The 21,629-nt window shown below is 30.7% G+C and overlaps 1 protein-coding gene across 3 annotated transcripts; it reads left to right on the top strand.

Annotated features, from left to right (window-relative positions):
• Positions 1 to 1,304: 1,304 nt before the first annotated feature.
• On the top strand, positions 1,305 to 20,978 carry LOC134697136 (B-box type zinc finger protein ncl-1-like). Of its 3 annotated transcripts, none has more exons than XM_063559198.1 (12): positions 1,305 to 1,470; positions 3,279 to 3,737; positions 4,206 to 4,316; positions 4,949 to 5,209; positions 5,781 to 6,092; positions 6,451 to 6,886; positions 7,300 to 7,557; positions 7,945 to 8,047; positions 8,308 to 8,468; positions 10,069 to 10,257; positions 10,549 to 10,700; positions 11,909 to 20,978. In XM_063559198.1, exons 2-12 carry the CDS (start codon positions 3,300 to 3,302, stop codon positions 12,215 to 12,217), a joined length of 2,730 nt encoding a protein of 909 aa, XP_063415268.1. In that variant the 5' UTR covers positions 1,305 to 1,470; positions 3,279 to 3,299; the 3' UTR covers positions 12,218 to 20,978. The 3 variants fall into 3 exon arrangements, with proteins under 3 accessions (XP_063415268.1, XP_063415267.1, XP_063415266.1); XM_063559197.1 differs by lacking the exon at positions 1,305 to 1,470 and adding an exon at positions 1,541 to 1,941 and having other exon boundaries at positions 7,309 to 7,557; XM_063559196.1 differs by lacking the exon at positions 1,305 to 1,470 and adding an exon at positions 1,738 to 1,941.
• Positions 20,979 to 21,629: the final 651 nt, after the last annotated feature.

Raw genomic sequence — 21,629 nt, 5'->3', positions numbered from 1 at the left:
TATAATATTTGTTCATTTTATATAGAGAATAATACATGTCAAAATCCGTATCATATGTCGTATCATCCCGAGACATCAATATCAGCCCAAGGGCCTTTAGGCCTGAGGGATAATATTGGTCGAGGGTGATACGGCATGTGATACGGATTTTGCCATGTATTATACGCTTTATCATATGTTTCAACAGAAGAGTATTATATGAACTGTTTTCTGATTCATAACACTGGGTTACCTTCAGATCTACTTTTGTCTTGTTTCAATGGCCTTAAAAAAGAACTGCTCAATTACTAATCCGAAGCACCTTGGTTACCTTACAATTTACGTGCTTTTGTTTTAAAAATATTTTGTTTATTTTTGTATTTTTTATACATAAGAATTTTTTTTGACGTTCTTGACGTCACATACAATATGAAAACGACGTTCGTGACGTCACATACCAAACAATGACGTCATAAAAAAAAATTGAGGAAAATTTTTCATAAGCAAAAAAAAAACCAAAACTGACTAAGTAAAAAAAAAAAAAAAAAAAAAAAAAGTAGGGGTGTGATAAAGGGTAGGGGTGCGATAAAGGGTATGCGATAAAGGGTAGGGGTGTGATAAAGGGTATGCGATAAAGGGTGCGCATCAAAGTTGCGCGATATGGATTAAACAGCAGGCTATTTATCACATATGCAAAACTACTGTATTTACTACTAAACATATGATAAAGTTATTTAATGGTGATGTTGTACCCTTTTTGACTTGTTAAATATTATATTTTGTAGAGTACAGAATCATATTACATGACTGAATAAGTTGGTCTGTCATATCACTTTTTCTGAAATATTTTATTCAGGAAGCAATTGTCCTTAAAACTCGATGACTGATAGTTAACTTTCAAACACAATTAAAAATTAACGCAAATTCATTTTCCGAATTCCGTGTCAGTTAAGAGGGAGGGTAGGAGGGGTCCTGATCCCGAAATCCCGGGCTTAAAAATACGAAATACCGAAATCCCGGGCTTTGAAAACATGAAATCCCGAGGTCCCGAGATTCGAAAAAAGATTTCCCGGATCCCGAAAGGATCAATCCCGAAATCCCGAGCTTAAAAACACCCGATCCCGGAGTCCCGATAAAGGTCCTATCCCCCCTCAGTTAAAAATTCAGTGCAGATATTCTCAGTTTGTAAATAAATATACATAAATACTATGCCACGCTGTGCAGAAAAGTAAATAATCTTCAGACCAACAAAGGACTAGTAATAAACAGTAGACTACTGTCTGATAACCTCAAAGATTTGTAACTTAGGGATTTTGTATTTTCGCGCTGAATTTTGACGCATGTGTAAACAATACCGAACAAATCATTTTCTAAGTATTTTACATGGCGGGAAGACGACTGACTTCCAGGGAGAAATAATCGCAAATTAAAGACCTTCTGATCGCAGATGGAACAATAAAATCGAAGAATATTTAATTATTGACATTCCAGGTATGTATGATTTCACATTTCTCTCGATTTTTATCATCAGATGAACATTTGTTTGACCTTCAAATTTTCCTCGACCAGACTGGTTGCACTTGTTCTGATTTATGGCATTTGTGGCAAATAAAGAAATTGTGTCATAATTGTATGAAAAATGTGTGTGATACATTTGTTTTGAAAGTGTGCGAAATATCTATTGAAATCGCAAATGAAAGAGTCGTTGAAAGGAAGTAAAAAAATTCAGTGTTGACGCACGTGCTCACGTGCTGCTATAAACAGCTGATAAAGAAAACATTTATGATTAATTTGTTTGCAGCACATGATAACTTGGTTTGCATGGTCGTTTTAATATTTGTATTAATATAACGAAAGTAGAAATAAAACATAAAATATTCCATCTCGGCAGCCATTTGTTGAATATCGCGCATGTGTGCACATAATAATATGAAATTATTTTTTCTACACGGAAAATCGAAAGTAAGTTTTATAAAAATATCTTATTCCATCCTTTCAATTCAAATTTAGAATACTAACAAGTTATTGCATTTCTTGCAACTCATTTACCATGCAGTTTTAAGATAAGAAAATATATGTAACATAATGTTTCAAAGGTGAAGGTCAATGTACAAATTGGCCAGTATTTGTTGATATGATTTTGATATGGTATCATGCATTCTGAAATATTGCTACCAAAGAGCCAACACCTGAAAACAGACTGGCAAAGAAAACAATAAGGTATACTCAATGTGAATATCTGATTTACTCTATGGAACACAAATGTTCATTAATCCTGTGGACCAGGAAGTGGTGTCGCCAAGACAATTTTATTTTAATCAGATTACTGTGGTTTTAAATCTTTTTCCTGTTAAAATGATGTACAGCAAAGATCATAGCTACAGATGAATTGATTATATATCACTTTATTTTCACAGTTACAACATGGTAAATGACATTAAATCAATATTTTGCAAGGATGTATTTATCAGTTAATTAGTACCCAGACCAGGTAGAATACATGTAGTTTGATGTAGTAAATCAGCAAAAACTTTAAACACTTTCAAAAACAGAATAGATAAATTTTGGGCCAACCAACCATTAATGTATAATTTTGAAGCAGAATACGAAATTCTATCCGGAAGTGAGAAACGAACAATAAAATATAATGATGAAGTAGAGCAGAATATATTGATGCAACAGTGCCAGCGTTCTGAAGATCCATAGGTAGTAAAAATTAGGTCAAAAATTTGTGTCCTGACAATTTTCCCAACTATAATTGGGATTTTTTTGTCTTAACCAATATAAATATTTCATGTTCAATAAAACATGATTCATGTCATGAAAAGAGATAAAATCCACCTGAAAAAAAGAGGAAAGGAGCAAAAAATAACAAGCTTTGGAGGAAAATGTAATTGATATGTGTATTATATATGCAATAAAGTAAATAGAAGAGTATTTTCTGCTGGAGCTTTTGGCGTAGTATAACACCCTGTTCTTTTAGGCAAAAAGAAATCTTTTGACTGTTGGGACTGCTTGTTTTTCGCAAAGTCTGCAATGGGCCCAATAATCAGAAACAACAGTCCTGGAGTCGATTTCACAAAAAAACTTACTATACTGAATTGTTCATGACTTGCGATCATTCTTAGTCAAAGTTTCTTTGTGAAATTGACTCCTGACCTCTGATTTGGTAGTTAGCTTCACATGATCATAGGAAACACTTTCTGACCCTTCTTAATTGTGGGTAAATTGACTTTCAATTTTAACTTTGCTGTAGAACAAGCTGCAGGTTGTAACAACTTATAACTCTTTACTTGCAGTTAGCAGACATAGAATTGAAGATGTCCTCTAAGGAAAATTCTCCTAGGGAGTCTCCAATTGATTCACTAACATGCAGCCTGGAAAATGATGAAAATTCATGCGGTAAATGTGGGTCCACGTTTAATCAGCCTAAGATCTTGACCTGTCTGCATGTGTTCTGTCAGTCCTGTTTGGAAAAGGAAATTGAAGAGAAAGAAGAAAATGAACCAAAAGATGTTATTGTTTGTCCTAAATGTAAGCAGGAAACAACTATTCCCAAGAAAGGGATCCAAGAGTTGCCGATTGACCATGTGACAATAGATCTACTGGAGATGTCAGCTATGAATGAGATGAAACTTGTCTGCACCAGCTGTAAAGCTAAGGAGAAGGCTGTTGCCAGATGCTGTGATTGTGCAAGTTATCTGTGTGAGAACTGTGTCACAGCTCACCAGTTTATGAGATGTTTCGATAATCATAAGGTAAACACAAAAAAATAATTATCTCATTTCAGTACAAAGATTTAAGAAACGATATATTAGGATACACCCAATTTACAATTTTAATTACAAACAGGTTCCAAATTACATTTTCACCTTGATACTGAACACTTATATTTCTTGGTGATATTGTAGTTGTAGAAAACATGGAAATCAGTTTGATGGCGGCTGTAAAAAGTATTAATTTTAAATTCCTGCTGAAATGAATCAAGTTATAACTTATAAAAAGAAAACTTATTGTATGGTCTAAAAATGACCGTTATAATGCAATTTGACATGTAACTATTTATTTAGAACATTATTTTTCCTGTTAAGTTCATATAAACATTAACTGCAGTCGTTAAAGTAAGTTCTGCTTTGATGAAGAAATCTACTCCAGAAAAAATTGAATACACCTTTCTGTTCTAAGAATTTATCTATAAAATATAGAATATGTTTTAATTATTGTAGGTTGTGAAGTTTGATGACATGCAGGATACAGAGACAGTTTCTTTTCATAAGCCAATATTCTGTTCCAGTCATCCAACAGAAAAAATGAAATTTTTCTGCATGACTTGTCAGGTATGTTAAAATTCTCCCGTGTTAGTATCACTCCCTTAACACGTTCCATATAACTTTATTGAGCGTTTGAGAAATCTTTTTTTTAAATGCAATGTTTGATCAAGCATGGATGGAAACTCCCTATTGATTGTTACACCTTTAAGTTCAAGGTCAATTATACTGAAATCAAAGACTTGAGGAATTGCTGAAAAGGGTTTTCAAATGACTTCTTAAAAAAATCTTTTTAGGATTTGGATCAACTCTGTATAGTGATAGGAAGTACACTTATTGGTTAGAGAAAGGAAATGTCAATGAGTTAGTTGCAGAAAATGATATTAAAATTATTGAAGAAAACAGGACTTCAGTTATTTATTTCTTGTGTGTGTTTGATAATCAAAATATTTTGCTACACAAGCCCTACACAGTAGAAGCAGAATTGTTACTTCTTTTTTTTCCCCCGAATATAACATATTTATAAGTTATAAAAAAAAAAATTGACTCGGAGTGGACAACTTATGAGTGTGTCCACTCTAGTTGTCGTAGTAATAGTACCAGTATGTTTAATATATAAGTAACTTAATAGACTTGTAATTTAGAAGCTAATTAGAAAAACTAAAAAATGAAATAAATTTATCAATTCTATATATTTTCAGGTTCCAATTTGCAATGAGTGTATGTTAGCAGACCATAAGCAACCAAATCACCATTATGAGAGAATTACTGACATTGAAGAGTCTCAGAGAAGTGATTTTGATGTGCTTATAACAGAGTGTAAGAGTAAGGTGTCAGCATGTAATGAGGCATCATCTTCCCTTGAAAATTCTCTGTCAGACCTACAGATGCAGAGAGATGATGCTAAAGGGCTAATTCAAGAAACATTCCAGACATACAGAACTGTACTTGAAATACAAAAGGTATGATTTTTTTTATCAGCATAACTTTCCAGATAAAATACTGAATAGTCGTTATCAAAGGTTCACTACTGACATTGAGTATTAACACTATAAGTAAGTCTTTTCAACAGATTATGATAGATAACAAATAAAGTTGGGTATGTTCTTGTTTCAAGTATATTTTCTGGATTTCTCTAGTTTGGCTTCATTCTTCCATATTTAAAAAAATGTTCCCTCATTTCAAATTCTCTTAAATTCCGTAAATTTCCTCTGATTTTGACAACAGTTTTCAACATTTTCATCCAGGTTTTCAACAAAGAAAGATAACTCATGTTTGCACTGTTTTGAGTGGAAAATATAAAAGAGGTATTCCGATCCAGGTAAAACAGGACTCATCAGCGAAAGGGTTAAAATATATTCTCTCCAGTAAATGCCTAACCTCAATTTCTATGACTGAATATAAGTTTGCTTGTTCCATCACCAAGTTAGTTCAAAGGGGAACTACTTATTTAAATCTGAGAAGCAGATGAAAAATGAGCCACAAGTAATTACAGAGTATGATTTTAATATTTTGAGTTCTTGTTGTTTTCAGGAAAAGATGTTGGAGGAACTAGAAAATCGTCATTCTTGCCAAGAACTTGCCATAATGGAATTGTTCCACAATGTTGAGAAAACTTCTGAGAAAATTGAGGACTGTTGCACTTTTGCTGAAAGAGTTCTGAAGCATGGAAATGGTTTACAACTATTGATGATGAAGAAAATGATCATGTCACAGTTACTTAAACTTATCAACAATACTCCAAAAGCTGATGTTAACGTTAACATTGAGTTCCACACTGATGGCAAAGTCTTCCAAGATGCAGTAGAGAATACTTTCGGTTCATTCACCAAGGAAACCCCCAAGGTAATAAAGTCTCACCATTATTAAACATGTATTCCCTTGACATGGTCAGTTTTACAAGTGTTCAGAACTAACTTAATTTACAACCAAGTTGCTTGCATACCCCTTTCCATTTTGAAATTAAGAGCTTCTGTCGACTGTTTTGAAAAAACCTAGTGAAAAATAGATGAATTAATCATGTTAATGTTATATAAGTTAACATACACAGCACTTTGGCTGGCTAAAGTGTTTAAGATGCATTGATTACATGTATTTGCTCCTAAATGTTTTCTCTTTGTTTCCTATATGAATGTCACTCATGTACTCATGAAAATTATTTACACATGGTTGACCATCATAAACTGGTGTATTGTTTTTTTAGCAACCAGAGCGACCATCCTCTTCACTGCATTCCTCTTTTGAGAATGAAGGTTTTAACATGCCACCACATATGATGAATGATCACAGTATGATGCCACCACCAATGTCAAGTGCCAGCTATATGTCCAACAATATGTCAAACAATCTACTACAAGAAACTGAGGCAAACAACATGGGACTTGGCCTGACAAATGTTGGAAATTTCCATAATATTGGCTCATCTATGAATCCTCCGATGCATGGTGCAATTACCGGTGGTACCCAGTCAATGGTTGAAGGGTCCAGTTTGTCTAGAAGCTCTCATAGTCCTGCCATGTCTGACAGTGGGATATCTGTTGATGCTGCCAGTAACAACAGTGGTTCCAGTGTACAGCCAATGTTTAACAATATAGCAGCCTTAGCTCAGATGGGATCAGTTGGCGGCTTTGGTGGTCCTAGTAAGTTTATATGTAACAAGAGCTTTGTGAATTTATAAATCTGATTATTAAAATATGTAAGGACACACATTCTTAGCAATTATACAATAAGATAATAAATAAATAGAAACAATGCAAACTATGCAAGACAAATCAAAGAGGGAAAAGGAATAATTTCTTGCAGAATATTGCTAGACTTCACTATGCTATCATGTTATCATATAACTGCAATTTAAAAACATTTCAGTTGCAACATGATCATTAACCATATCATATAACTAGCTTTTTAAAGTCCTGGGAGGGCAAAATGTAAAACAATTCAAAAGAGAAAGTCCTAGGCCTCATCATTTCTAACAAAGTAAAAAATAATTAACATCCACTTTATACAACTTGTCAATGTTTGTCTTCATTTCCGATGACTTATGTTTCTATAGATGATTTAGGAGGGAGCCACTCAGTGACACCTATTACCAGTAGTCCTGATATTCAACACAATCTGCTGAATCCACCAACACCAAGATCACAGACACCTAATCTGGATGCTCTCGACAGACTGGTACAAAACAACCCTCAACCTCCCATTGGAACTATTGGAGCAGGGATGAGTAGTGTGGGAACTATTGGTAGCAACATTGGACCAATAGGATCTTCTTCTAACATGACCAGTCTCAGCAACATAATGACAAGTTCTAGTAAGAAATATTTCTGCTACTTTAAAGCTCCCTTGTCATGTAAGCTTTGTCGTCACTTACTGTCTGTGCCCGTCAATGAGATAAAAAAAAACACTTCTAAAACTGCATTGCTACAATCATCCTTAAGATTTATTGTTTGAAAAATTATCTTTAAAACTTGCATGATCAACATCAGTTAGTAAAAAAGAACACACAACTGAAAGAAATATTACTATATAAAAACCTATAAATATTTTCATAGTTACATACATGAAAATTTTGAGAACGCTATAGATAACAAAATTTATAAATGTTTTTTGGAGGATCTTTTAAGAATTGTATTTCAAAACGATAGAAAAGTAGGAAAAAAGTTTAATTCCAGGCATGATAGAGTGATTTTATTTTTAGCCGGAAGTTTAACAAGTGGAAGTGGAATGAACAGTCCAGGAAGTAGTATTGGACAATATCCACCTGTCAGGAGGAGTAACAAAACCAGTGCCATGCAGATCAGGTACGATACAGTACATAAATAAGAAGATGTAAAAAGAAACAAATGTAGGAATAATAAATAGGGAATGGGTGAGGGTGCATGCTAAAAAAAATTGAAATCATGAAGACCACTTCCTTCTAATTTACCATTGTAAATGTTGGAAGAATAAAGTGATGATATCAACATTATACGTTGACTTTTGTTGAGCCTGTGAAAGCTTGGTAGTGGGCAATCCAAGTAGAAATCTTGTGTAGTTTATAATACTGGAATATTTTTTGCAGGTGTAAATTTGGACAGCTTGGACCTGGCAAAGGACAGTTTAATTCACCACATGGATTTTGTCTTGGACAGGAAGAAAACATTGTAGTGGCAGATACTAACAACCACAGAATTCAGTGTTTTGAGAAAACTGGTGAATTTCAGTATCAGTTTGGAATTCCAGGTAATTTATTTAATTTTAAAGTCGCCAAAACTCATGGAATCTTCTTGCTGTTCTCTGACTCAACAATTTTAAAATGATCTGTCCTTGAGAAGTATATGAAAAAGTATTTCTAGCAATTGTTTCCTCTTTGTAAATGTCTTATGGGATATTTGTCCAAAATTCATTTTAGTGTGATTAAAGATTATTGAGAACACTGAATGGAAGTTTTTATCAATGTCTGATAAAGTGTTCAATGGTCTATTCTATGTAAAAACACATCGTATGCAACTCCTTGATTTATTCCACATACTGCATTGGCATCATGGAATAACATTGTTACAATTTTGACAGACATGGAAGTATGCAGAACATTTGCTTTTTTTCATATTCAAAATGTTTGCCTTGTTATAATTCTCTAAGAAATGCAATAAGCCTTGTTTTAATTCTCTAAGACATGCAATAAGTGGAAGAATAAATTCACTGCAAGGTGTAATACTAGCATTACATGTTCAAGCAAATGCCAATTGGTAGCTTTGCTCTTAAAGTTCAAAGTATTGTTAAGACAGAGGCATATGGCAGATTTTACAGTATTGTGTTCTGTCTCCTACTTTCATGTTGCTAACGTGACGGAGACAAAAATGAGTAACGTTAGCGACATTTGGACATGTCACATGAGCAACAACATCTTTAAAAGTTCAAATGTATGCACACAGTGATGTTTAATATATGCCTGGAGTAATAAAATTGTACTTTATATCAAATGAATACACAAGAAACCAATTCGTAATAGTAACATTAGCAACATCTACTATCATGACATTACGTTTTGTTGCGAACGTCTTTTTGATGGACGGAATACATTTAAGGTCCTCTTGTAACGATATTACATACAACTTACCTTCTTTGCTACCCCATCATGTGAAGAAACTGACTCCGAATCTATTTCTGCAAAGGGCGATATCGTAACTCCTATACAGGAGAGTTACAGATCTAAATATATGTTGCTCACGTGACACTGATTTGGACGGAAACCTCAAGTAGTAACGTTCGCAAAAAATAAAACAAAAAAAAATCCAAATTTAATATGATTGCTATTTTCAATTATTTATAAAACCCGGGATAAAAATAACTACAATGGCCTGTCTGAGAACCAACAAGAAAATTGCGATCGTGACATACCACAATGGACGGAAAAGACGTGACGTTAGCAACAATATTATTAAATTACCTTTTTTAGCCTTTACCAATAAAAATCTGCCTTAAAGTTATGATTAAAACACAAAAGAAGACTTTTTATTAAAATATAAGTCCATGTTATTAGGCTCAACTTATAAATAATACTTCAAAATTCCACTCCAAATAAGCTGGATGTCAGTAAAGTAGGTCATGATGTCTATTCCATGTCCAATATTTTGAAATTGAAAACCCTCTAATTCTAACAAAAAACACAAACACAGAGTAATTTTTATTTTTATTTACTCAGAAAGACACATTTTATTCAATAACATAATTCATTACTCCATTACACAGTCTGTTTCACAGTTTCAGCAATTGCTTTTTTGATGGATACAAAAAAACAATAATTCCTTCTTATTGTAAAATCTGCCATATGTATTTATAGGCAGAGAGGAAGGACAGCTGTGGTATCCAAGAAAAGTGGCAGTGATGAGAAATTCTGGAAAGTTTGTTGTCTGTGACCGTGGAAATGAAAGATCAAGAATGCAGATCTTCACCAAAAATGGTCATTTTGTGAAGAAAATTGCCATAAGATACATAGACATTGTTGCTGGCTTAGCTATTACTCAACAAGGTATTTATTGACTGTAACCTCCAAATGACTTGTTGATGTAGTTGATGCTAATAACTATAAATATATGTAATGTTTGGAAGTAGTTATATAAGAATAAGTTTTATTTATTACATTGTTTTATTTTTTTTATTTTGGAAATTAGAAATTAAATAAATCAAATGTAGTACTTGTTAAAAGAAATATTCATTCAGAAAATTATTAAGAATTTATTAATCAGATTAATCTCTAAGCCTGTATGTATCATTTGGTTACCAGCTGTGTTGATACGACTGTATATGTGTGTTATTATAGGACACATTGTAGCAGTTGACAGTGTTTCTCCTACTGTATTCTGTATAACTGAGGCTGGAGACCTTCTCAAGTGGTTTGACTGTAGTGATTACATGAGAGAGCCATCAGATATAGCCATTAGTGGAAAAGACTATTTTGTCTGTGATTTCAAGGTAAATCTAAAAATCAGTACACTCGTTGTTATATAGCATTTTGTTTTCAAATATGGATTTGTTGTACACAATTTGTAGAAATTGGAAATATTATTGGGCATTGAATACATGGATATTTATACCCCCGCTTTAAAAAAAGGGGGTATACTGTTTTACCTCTGTCTGTCCATCAGTCCGTCCCATGAATATTTTTCGTTGCATTTTTCTCAGGAACTACAATACAAGGATTTCTGAAATTTTGTTTCAGGGTTTATATAAGTCAGCTATACCGTGTGATGCGTTTTCAGATTGATCACTTGACAACTTCCTGTTTACCGAACACTTGTATATGATTTTACACATGATAGCCAAGTTGAAAATTTTCGTCACACTTTTCTCAGGAACTACAATAAAAGGATTTCTGAAATTTGGTTTTAGGATTTATATATGTCAGCTATACTGTGTGATGCGTTTTCAGATTCATCACTCGACAACTTCCTGTTTACCGAACACTTGCATATTTTTACACTATTTATTTTTTCGTCGCATTTTTCTCAGGAACTACAATTCAAGAATTTCTGAAATTTGGTTTGAGGGTATATCTAAGTCAGCTATACCGTGTGATGCGTTTTCAGATTGATCACTTGACAACTTCCTGTTTACCGAACACTTGTATGATTTTGCACATGATAGCCAAGTTGAAAATTTTCGTCACACTTTTCTCGGGAACTACAATACAAGGATTTCTGAAATTTGGTTTTAGGAATTATATAAGTCAGCTATACTGTGTGATGCGTTTTCAGATTCATCACTCAACAACTTCCTGTTTACCGAACACTTGCATATTTTTACACTATTTATATTATCCACTTGCGGCGGGGGTATCATCAGTGAGCAGTAGCTCGCAGTTTCACTTGTTTCATTTGCTTTCCGACTGATAGCTGCTTTCCACCCTTTTTATATTGCAAGAACATTTGTAACCTATGGTAGCACAAACACAACAAATCAATGATGAACTAACGGTTCATGTGCATATCCTCAATAAAAAAAAAAAGGATTTGCCTTAATAAATATAAGTGATCAATTTACTGTCGGACACAATGATCTGATGTTTGAATAGTTTTTAGAGGCAACATAAATGTGTATTCCTTGCACCAACCTTGATCTTGACCAAAATTTATTAACATAAAGATGGGAAAGGCAACTTGACAGTATTTTTGATTTTGTAGGGTCATTGTGTTGTTGTTTTCAATGAAGAAGGTCATTTCATTAGGAGAATTGGATGTGAGAACATCACCAACTACCCTAATGGTATTGATATCAGTGATGCCGGGGATGTGTTGATTGGAGATAGCCATGGTAACAGATTCCATGTTGCTGTATTCCAGAGAGATGGATCATTGATTGGAGAGTTTGAATGTCCCTACGTGAAAGTGAGCCGTTGCTGTGGATTGAAGATTACATCAGAAGGATATGTAGTCACTCTTGCTAAAAACAATCACCATGTGCTGGTACTTAATACCTTATACATAGTTTAATCAGCTCAATGGAGAAGAGGAGCAAGAGAATGTAAAAAAAGAGAATATTTTTGAAAATACGTATGTTAAAAAGTGCTTAGTTTATTTTACTGTTTAGCAGTGCTTTTGAAAATATGGAAAGCAGTTGAAGCTTCTTGTATTTAAAGATTACACCTTGGTGGTCATTTATATACGTTTTATATACATATTATAAAAGGGCTATACAGGGCCTTGTTGTAGCCACTGTGTTAATATACTTTATTTTTTTCTTTGTTTTTCTTTTAGTTGCAATTTTTATACACAGATTAATACTAATAAGAATTTACATAATTTTATTTTATAGCAAATGTTGTTTACCTATCATAATGCAACTTGTATATTAATATACATTTAAAATGGACTCTCTTTAGTAGTAGTAGATGGTTATCCAATAATGAAAATAAGTGAAATTACCATCTGCACTATTTTTTATCCAAGAGCTAAGCTTCTGATTTAATGATATTAAAATATACTAATATTTTAGATGATTAAAATAAATTTGAAAAAAACAGAGTCTCTTACTTGTAATTTTTACTGTTTTAAAATGATTAATACCTGGTTAAACCAAAACATATGCATATAATGAATTCCCACATCTGAAAATAATATTAAATACAAATTATGTAAGGAACAACTAATTGTACATATGCATTGATGTTACAAGTAAGAGACTCTGTCCAAATCTACGTTATATGTCATTATCTCGTTGATGTAGATCCTATTTGATAACATAAAATGTTTGTCAGATATTGCAAGACAAGAAATTTTTATTCTCAGGAATTTTTTATTTATTTTTGATTGACCATACATTCAGAATACAATTCAAAAGATGAAATGTCACTTAAAAAATCAAGTGAAAAGTTAATCTTTGCATGTAGTGCATGCTTTATAATGAAATTTTTACCATAGAATATAAGTGCAAAAAAGATGCATAAAAATTGTAATGCTGTAGAATTTTTATGCAGAAGTGTTTTTGTATTAACTCTAGTCACATACTCAGATTATATTTAACATGACCAGTTTTTGCTGTGCCTTACAAAGGGATTTGATTTTTAATTATTTTTTTCTGTGTTCATTCTAATTGATGGCTTTACAAATTGATATCATATTTTGTGACTGGTGATGTTGATCATTTACACATATTAAAAAGATATATATATCTATATATTTACACTTACATTGTATTATTATTAGTTGTATTTTTTAAAACATGTTCTTATATTTTATTGTTTAGAACCAGATTGCTCATAAAGTCATTTTTCGTTGATCATTCATTTAACAAAATTGTAGAAATGTCTTACCCACCATCTATAGCATGCTGCTAAAAATTGTTGGTGTAACTGTACTTTACTTTTACACTATTTAAAAAAAAAATCAAACAAATAAAAGTATGTATAGGGGCTAGTGTCTAGGATTATATACATTTCATTTACAGAAATATTTCTTTATGTATTCTAATAATGTATATTTTATTCAGTATATTTTTTCTTTTTTCTGGAAAAGTTTGAAAAGAAACTATTTAAAAATGAGGCTCCCTTTTGAGTCCATTTTTAAAAGCTACTTATTTAGTCTCATATTTTCACTTTTCATTATAATGACAATCTAGTTTTAGTGGTTACAACGAGCTTTTCATTATTCATTATTAACACTGACTGATTTTAGTCCGTTAAAAATATGTTTTCATGTTCCAATGTTAGAAAAATGTATTGAAAAAAAAAATTAAAAAAATAATAAAATAATATTTTGAGGTTATTCAAAACACTGTTGTTATTTTATTTGTGGAAAATTTTCAATGGGTACAAGAGATTAACCTATTAAAGAATGTTATTTACTGATTTGAATAACCTCAACAACAAAAAAATGTATAAAAATATATGATGTTTTGAAAATATTTTTAATATTTCAATGCTTTCAAATTTTGACTGTTTGCATTTAAAATATTTTGATTGTTCATTTTTTTTCTTAATTGTTAAAATGTTACTGTGAATAAGTTGAATGTCTATGCCAAGAATCTTTCATAGATAAGATGTACAACTATAGGGTTTAGGGTAATTTACATGGTTCATTTTCACATCCTTTATATTTTATGTGGAAGTAAACTTTGTATGGCTGATGATCCTATGAAGCAATTTTATTTTTTTTACTTTTGAGTGCCATCTTTTATTAATACCAGAACAAGACTGTTACAGGATAGATATTATAAACATTTATAAATTAGCTTTTGTTTTGCCTGTAGAACTTACCAAGTTTTGCCTGTAGAACTTACCAAGCACAGAAGGGAAGACATGATTAGGGTCAGTTTTTCTAATGTTTTATATGTAAGATTTTTTTATTTACCCAGATGAAGTTTCCTTTAGCACAAGAACATTTGCTGGTTGTCTTGATTCAAGTTTTCTCCTAGAAATAATCAAATGGGGATTAAATCACTTCCAATCAAAAGATAATGACCTCATTTGAAACATTAAAAGCAAAAATTGCTATAAGTTTGCTTTACAGTTGCAGTTTAGATATAATGAAAGACTTTAAATTGCATAGGCTTGTCAATGGATGTATTACAATAAATTGTTGTCTTTGTCCATCGGTTTATATTATGTGATAACTCTAGTTACTTTTTTCAATCTTGTGAATTTATTTTACATTTTTTAAATCGAGAGACAAGCTGCCTTTTTTCAGAATTGTTATTCAATAGATTCAGGAATTAAAAAGTTTGAGAATACAAGTCATATCTCTTAAATTTAGTTTTCTTTAAGGGAACTTATTTTTCATGCCGGTCAAAGACTGGCTGTTTTTGATATATATACCATTGTCCGTCCACAGGTTCTTCAAAGACTAGAGAATGCTCTCATCGAATTTCATGAAAGCTGATATGAATTAGTTAAATGGATGGAATAAGTATCTCTTTGGATTTTTAAAATTTTAAGCTGTCTGATTTAAGTTGAAGATGAGTGCTTTGGTGGATTTACTTGAAATTTTAAGCTGTTTCGGATGGTTGTTAAATGTAGTCTTTTTTTTTTTACCATTTTTGAAATTTTTCTTGCATATCATTCCAGAGTTCTTGGCATGAACCATCAGAATAGAGGAATATTGCACCAGTTGCTTTCCACTTTAAAGTATTTTTTATCAAATTATTTCTACCTAAGCAAAACTTCCATCTAGTTTTCCAGCCATTTTCAGACTTCTTATTTTATGCCTTCCGAAAAAAAGCCAATTAATTTTTGGAACAATTTTCAGGAATTCTAGGTGTCCTTTATGCCCCTAGCACAGTTGTTACATTACATAACCTTAAAACTTAAAATGAGCTTTATTTTGATATCAAATTTCAAATTTGACATCTGTTAGACTAATATATTTGAATAATTGAAAATAATTATATAATTAGGAATATGTCCGATAACAAAATTATCTGCATCTTATTGTTTGGAAATTTTGTAATACAACATTATTGTCTTTGAATGAAATTTTTCAATTTCATTTTGTTTATATCTAAATTGTAATTCTTTAGTTTATTAGGCTAGTCATAATTGAAGTACGTTAATTGAGTTACAGTGAGATGTGTCACCCCAGATTATTACATGGTTTTGATTCTAAGCAGTTACTCTTAAATACCACATTCTCTTGGAGAAGTATCTATTTGAAACTTGATAATAATTTCAAATGGAAACATGGCAGTTCAATTATTTCTAATAGGGCAGTTGTTCATTTAAAAATACCAATGCATGGTACTGATAACATAGTTTGATTAGCCTAAAATATAAAGTAAAAGTTTTATATAGAACACTAATTTCTATCCATGGAAATATTTTTTTCTGTAACTTTTGCAGAGTTATTCAACTAAGTATATATAGTTGCTATAACACTTGAATTTTGTTTTGGATAGTCTTGCCCAAAATAGCGTTTAAGAATATAAATCAGATTATAATTTATGTTGATTTTAAATACTCCTTTAAATTATGATGGCAGTTCTGCATAATAGGTATATTCTATTTTATACTGTGTTCAAGTACACCTAAATGATATTGTATAAGTTTGTAAATACATGTTTTTTTCTGTCTCAAATTCACATGTGATCAAAATTTTATTGTTATTTTTTGTATGATGTTTAAGTAGATAGTAAATAATTAGCAGCAGAAATAACTGTAACAGTCTTGTTCTGCTACAAAATCTTGGAAGAGAGACTTATTAATATCAGTAGTAAGTCTTTTGGGGGGTTGGGAATTATGTTGTACAGTTAGCATATATTAAATTGGTGCTTATTTTCCTTGTATTGTAATGTTACATATTTACATGTGTTTTTCAACAAATTTCCCTAAACAGATTATTATTATTATAATTCATTTTATTTTAGTCTTGTATTTATAGCAACTTTTCTGTTTTATTACATTTTGCTTTAGTCATTAATTTTGAGTTTAATTAATCCGTGTTAAGTCCACTTATATGTTCACTTAATAACTTTATTAATTTTTTTTGTTGATTCGTTGATCTAGATGAAGCAGGTTTATTAATATTTTTGGTTGGTTATGTTTTTAATAGCTTGTTAATCAGTATTTAGTGCAGATTTTCAAATGCTTGGGCAAGATATATATATTTATATATACTTGAGGACAAGAGTGTTTTACTTTTGTTTTTTGGTATTATTTTTCTTTATTATTTTTGAAAAACTTTACTATTAATTACACTTTTCATATACAGAAAATTATATGTTTAATCATTATTTGCAATGTGTGTTTTTCATTTCCACCCAATGTTAACTGTTTTAATTATCGGTATGAAATTTTAATCGATACACAACCATGATCAGATTGTGTGTTTGTTAGAGTAGTTCCAGTTACTTTTCCAAGTTTTTATTTTCATCAAATATACTATTAAATACTTTACAAGCATTTACTTTCTATGTAACATTTTGTACTTAAAGAAAATCTATTAAAAATTTTAAGGGTTCATCTGTTACATTCATATTAATTCTTATTATTTAAATCTTAAAAGATATTTGAATTATAATAGTAGGTTCCATTTGCAGCAGTATAAAAATAAGGACATTAATGACACGAGACAATTCCCCATATTAAATTAAGACATTCTAAAACATTAAATGATTGCTTACAACCTTTACACCTAGAAGGGTAGTCACGATATCTTGTTGAACTTGCATTCAGAAAATTGTTGAAGGGTGGGTGTTTTTTTCCGTCAAAATGTAATTTTAACCATATAGTGACTGTCAAACAAATTAGAAAAGTAACTGGAAACTATACAGCATGGTGTTTATGTACCTGTACATTTTCAGTAGTACACCAACAAATAAAAATCTAAATGCCAATGTTGCAACATAATGGTTGATTTGAAGTTTTAATCAATTATTTATTTATCCAAGAAATAATTACCTGTTTTAGGGAAATTCAAATTTAAGTTTACAAGTATAATCCAATCTTAAAAACAATTTATAACAATGTGCTTTTATTTTTTTGTCATTCCTAGTTTTTTGTTTAATTTTGTAAATGACTTTTGCAATTATATACAAGTTGATTCATGTTTAATTATATTATACATTTACTTTTTTCTCTGCACATTATTCCTGGCTGGTTGCTGTATAAACTTATATAGATATACAACTAATACTATGCTGAATTGTACATATAATGCACATCCCAATTAACATTTGAAGTAAATATTTATGTACACATTGCCCATCAAAAAACAGTCTTGTAAAATTTAAATAAGGAAGATATGCAGGGAAACACCATACAGGCTGAAATATTCTCAGCTTTGAATCAACTTCAAGGTAGATTTACAATGTTGGATAAATTGCTCAGTGGTATTTGTTCTAAACATGCTATTCTAAAGTTAACAAAAGTGAGGTCGTACAGCGACTAAATTTTCAATTAAGGTGGTACCCAACACTTTCACTAAAATTAATTTGGCTCGTTTAATTTTCAAAAAAATTTGACAAAGTATTTACTTTGACCCTTTAACAAAAATTCTAAAAATTTGAACCAAGCGTTTTATCAGAAAAATTACAATGGTTATATAGCAGTTTGACAAACACTAATTTTGATCATTGAGAAGCTTTATATTGCATTCACAACGCAACGTAATTAAAACGTTTAGCTGATATTACAGAGTTATCTCCCTGTAGTGTTAGGTACCACCTTAACACAACTTTTTTTGTACACATTGGTATCAAAATATTAAAGACCATTTGATGATTCTAATAAAAAAAAATCAAATTTGCCAGTAATGACCTATTTTACTTGTCTGCAACCAAAATGACTTTATTCTACTCTACATTCTTTTTGACAAGTGTGTACATATTTGGATAACAACGCTGATTACTACCACACAGTTCTGAGATTAATAGAATAGCATGTTTGGACCTACTTTGTTATATGTTTAGGTATTTACTATACTGATGTGATATTTTTCATGGACCATATCAGGATTCTATATTTAGCTTTTAACAGTATTCATTCCATGTATATATACACTGTATTTTTCACATGTATTGTTATATTCAGCAACCTCAATATTTTTCTGATCAACATGTATGCATTTTTGCCATGTTCTTAAAGCAAAATAAATATATAGGTACTGCCTCATTTGAGGTATTATGTAAAAGAGAGAAGACAAAATTTTGTCCCATTTACAGACAAATATTAAAATAAGAAATGCAATACTTAATAAAAAAAAGTATTTTGTTAATTTTTATATCACTGTGGAATTTTAAAGCCACTCAAAACTTGCCATATGTTAACTTTTATAAACTATTAAGACAGCAAGCAATCTTATCTTTAAACTAAGAATTCAAGTTAATCCAGAAAATATATCTTATATCCTGCTATTGCAGGGAAGTTTAACTTGCTTTAGACTGAGACCCAATATGATATAATGCACAAGTGTGTTAAGCATTTAAATACAATAGAAAAGTTGGGAAATTAGTAATATTAAATTTTTATGATTGCCTCAGTGCAGGTTTGAGGACTGAACTATATACATGATAGGAGTAGGTAAAAAACCAATGATTTTAATTGGCACTGTAGGGATTTACAACAAATTCAGGGTATATTTTATACATTTTTATTCGAAATCCAGATGTAAATTATAAAAAGAAAAGTTTTTCATTATGTAAAAATAACACTGAAAAAGTAAGAATAACTTCCATAGCTGAAGATTTCAAAAGATAAGAGAGGACCAATATGTGTGCATGAAAAAAAATGCTTTTAACTTTCAAGTAAGAAGGAAGGTTTTCAGTAGTTTACTTTTAACTGTATTTAAAAGTTTAACAGGATTCTAATTTCAAAATTTTTATGCAATCAAGGGTTAATAGTATGATTTCTTAGTTAAAAATGATATCCTATATTGTTTTACTTCAGAAAAAGTGCCAATGTTTATTTTTTTATTAGGTGAAAACAGCACCAATAATATTCCTAAATGAAACAAGATGGTTTCAGATTAAATCTTGTTTTAGTAGAATATTTTTGTTGCTGATTTGTTGTTTACTTTTGATATATGTTGGATTTTATTGTTTCATGTTTATTAAGAAAGTTTTTTCTTAGTTTTTATTAATATATATTTTTTTCACCAAATACTTACATTAATAGTGAATCATTTTCGATACAGATTTTCTTGAATATGAAAAAAAAAACGAACTTCAAAATTTGTCTTGCTTTTGTGGTTTATTATATTACCATTTTAATGTACAAAATGAATTTATGAAACGTGCAGTGAGAAAAGTTAATTAATTACTCGACAATGTTGCCTAAAACCAACATCTGTTTAATTTTATCTACAACTTCATTTGGTCCTCCCACAGTTTAAAGGTAGGCAACTTGTATATGATTCTCATTATTTGATCTCATTTTGTAAACTTGCTGTATTGACTTTGCTTTCTGATTTGGTGTATTAAACTTATATGTGAAGTAAGTAATTATTTGAAAAGTAGTTTACATCCCCTAAATGTGATATCCAAACATGACAGCTAGCGACAGGAATAAGTTTTTAACATATACCTATTTTTATCAGGGTTTTTCTGAAATTTTTATTCAAAATAATGCAATGTTTACTATTGAAATTAAGATATAAAAAAAAAATGTTGCATTTATACAAGCACCTTACAGAATGCATTTTTAATTAACCATCCATTCAAAATTATCAATTGCAGAATTAAAATAAATGACTTTTTTGCTTCAAAATTTATTTAAATTACCAAAGAAACATAAACTTTCCATTATATTTATGTCCAGACTATTTGAAACATTTTACTATCATGTTAAAAACATTCATAAGCAAATTAAAATTGCCTTTTGATCAAGGAATATTGTTTCTAAAAGTATTGAAATTGTTTAATTTTATAAATGACTTTAAATGCAATAGCATATTTAAATATACATGTATATCTTCTCATATCTAAACAAACATCTGTATCCAAAATGATATTCAAACCTGCAGATAGAAAAACTATTATATATATATTGATATAGATATTTTTTTACCATCAGTTCTGGGATTAATGCTTTTTATTTGAAGAATTTATTTCATATCCATGTATGGTGCATGACAAATATGTATGTATACTCAGCATTATATTAGTTATTGAATCCAACCTAAAGGGAATAATTGTGAATGTTTACACAAGTATTGACATATTTAATTAATATTTTTTGAATGAAAAATTACAAAAAAATCATTTTATAATTTCCTATTGTTTATGTCCAGGAAATTGTATGCAATTGGAATAAAGGTGTTACATTAATATGTTTTGTTATTTATTGACAAATGGTATCTAGTGATACATAAATACACAGCATACACAAAACTTAATTGATTTGTACATGTTGCTGATCTTGAGAATTACATTATTTTGTGAAGCCACATCAAAGTTTTTGTAGGAAAATTGAGGTTTGGTTGCATTGGGTTGACTGCTAGCTGTGAATGGCATATTGTATTAAATCTCATTTGAGTTCTAGTTGACTTTTTGATGGTTTTGCTGCTGTAGTGTGGTTGTCTGGGTTGTATGTACCTGCAGATCTTTAGCATGGTCTGGTTTTCTGGTTACATTCATCAAAAGTGAAAGTCAGTAGAGATCATTCTTAAAAAATCAAATTTATATGCGGTTTCTGTCTACAGAAGATCCATTTACAGATCTTAATACAGGGGAGAGTTGATGAAAGACAAAATAATCCAAAAAAACATTGCTATGAAAACTATAAATTAAGCAATATTTGACCCATTAAAATGTTGATACATTAAACATTGTTTTACTTTTAAGAATCCATGTTTCATCAGCCTACAGCAGACTAATGCAGGAGTCTTATTATACATTCATTTAGTTCAAATTAATATTCTGTCGTGCTTGTGCAGAGCCACTTTTTGTCACGCTTCAGGGCCGTAACTAGCCTCTTCT

The sequence above is a fragment of the Mytilus trossulus genome, chromosome 14 (assembly GCF_036588685.1).
Source record: "Mytilus trossulus isolate FHL-02 chromosome 14, PNRI_Mtr1.1.1.hap1, whole genome shotgun sequence".
NCBI lineage: Eukaryota > Metazoa > Mollusca > Bivalvia > Mytilida > Mytilidae > Mytilus > Mytilus trossulus.
This window is presented reverse-complemented; position numbering and strand designations above follow the sequence as displayed.

Excerpts from the sequence above, each read along its gene's own strand:
- LOC134697136 (XM_063559196.1), top strand. The coding sequence starts at position 1,891 with ATGTGTGCACATAATAATATGAAATTATTTTTTCTACACGGAAAATCG. Across the intron at positions 8,469-10,068 it reads GTATCAGTTTGGAATTCCAG|GCAGAGAGGAAGGACAGCTG; the intron begins GTAATTTATTTA and ends ATGTATTTATAG. Across the intron at positions 10,258-10,548 it reads CTTAGCTATTACTCAACAAG|GACACATTGTAGCAGTTGAC; the intron begins GTATTTATTGAC and ends GTGTTATTATAG.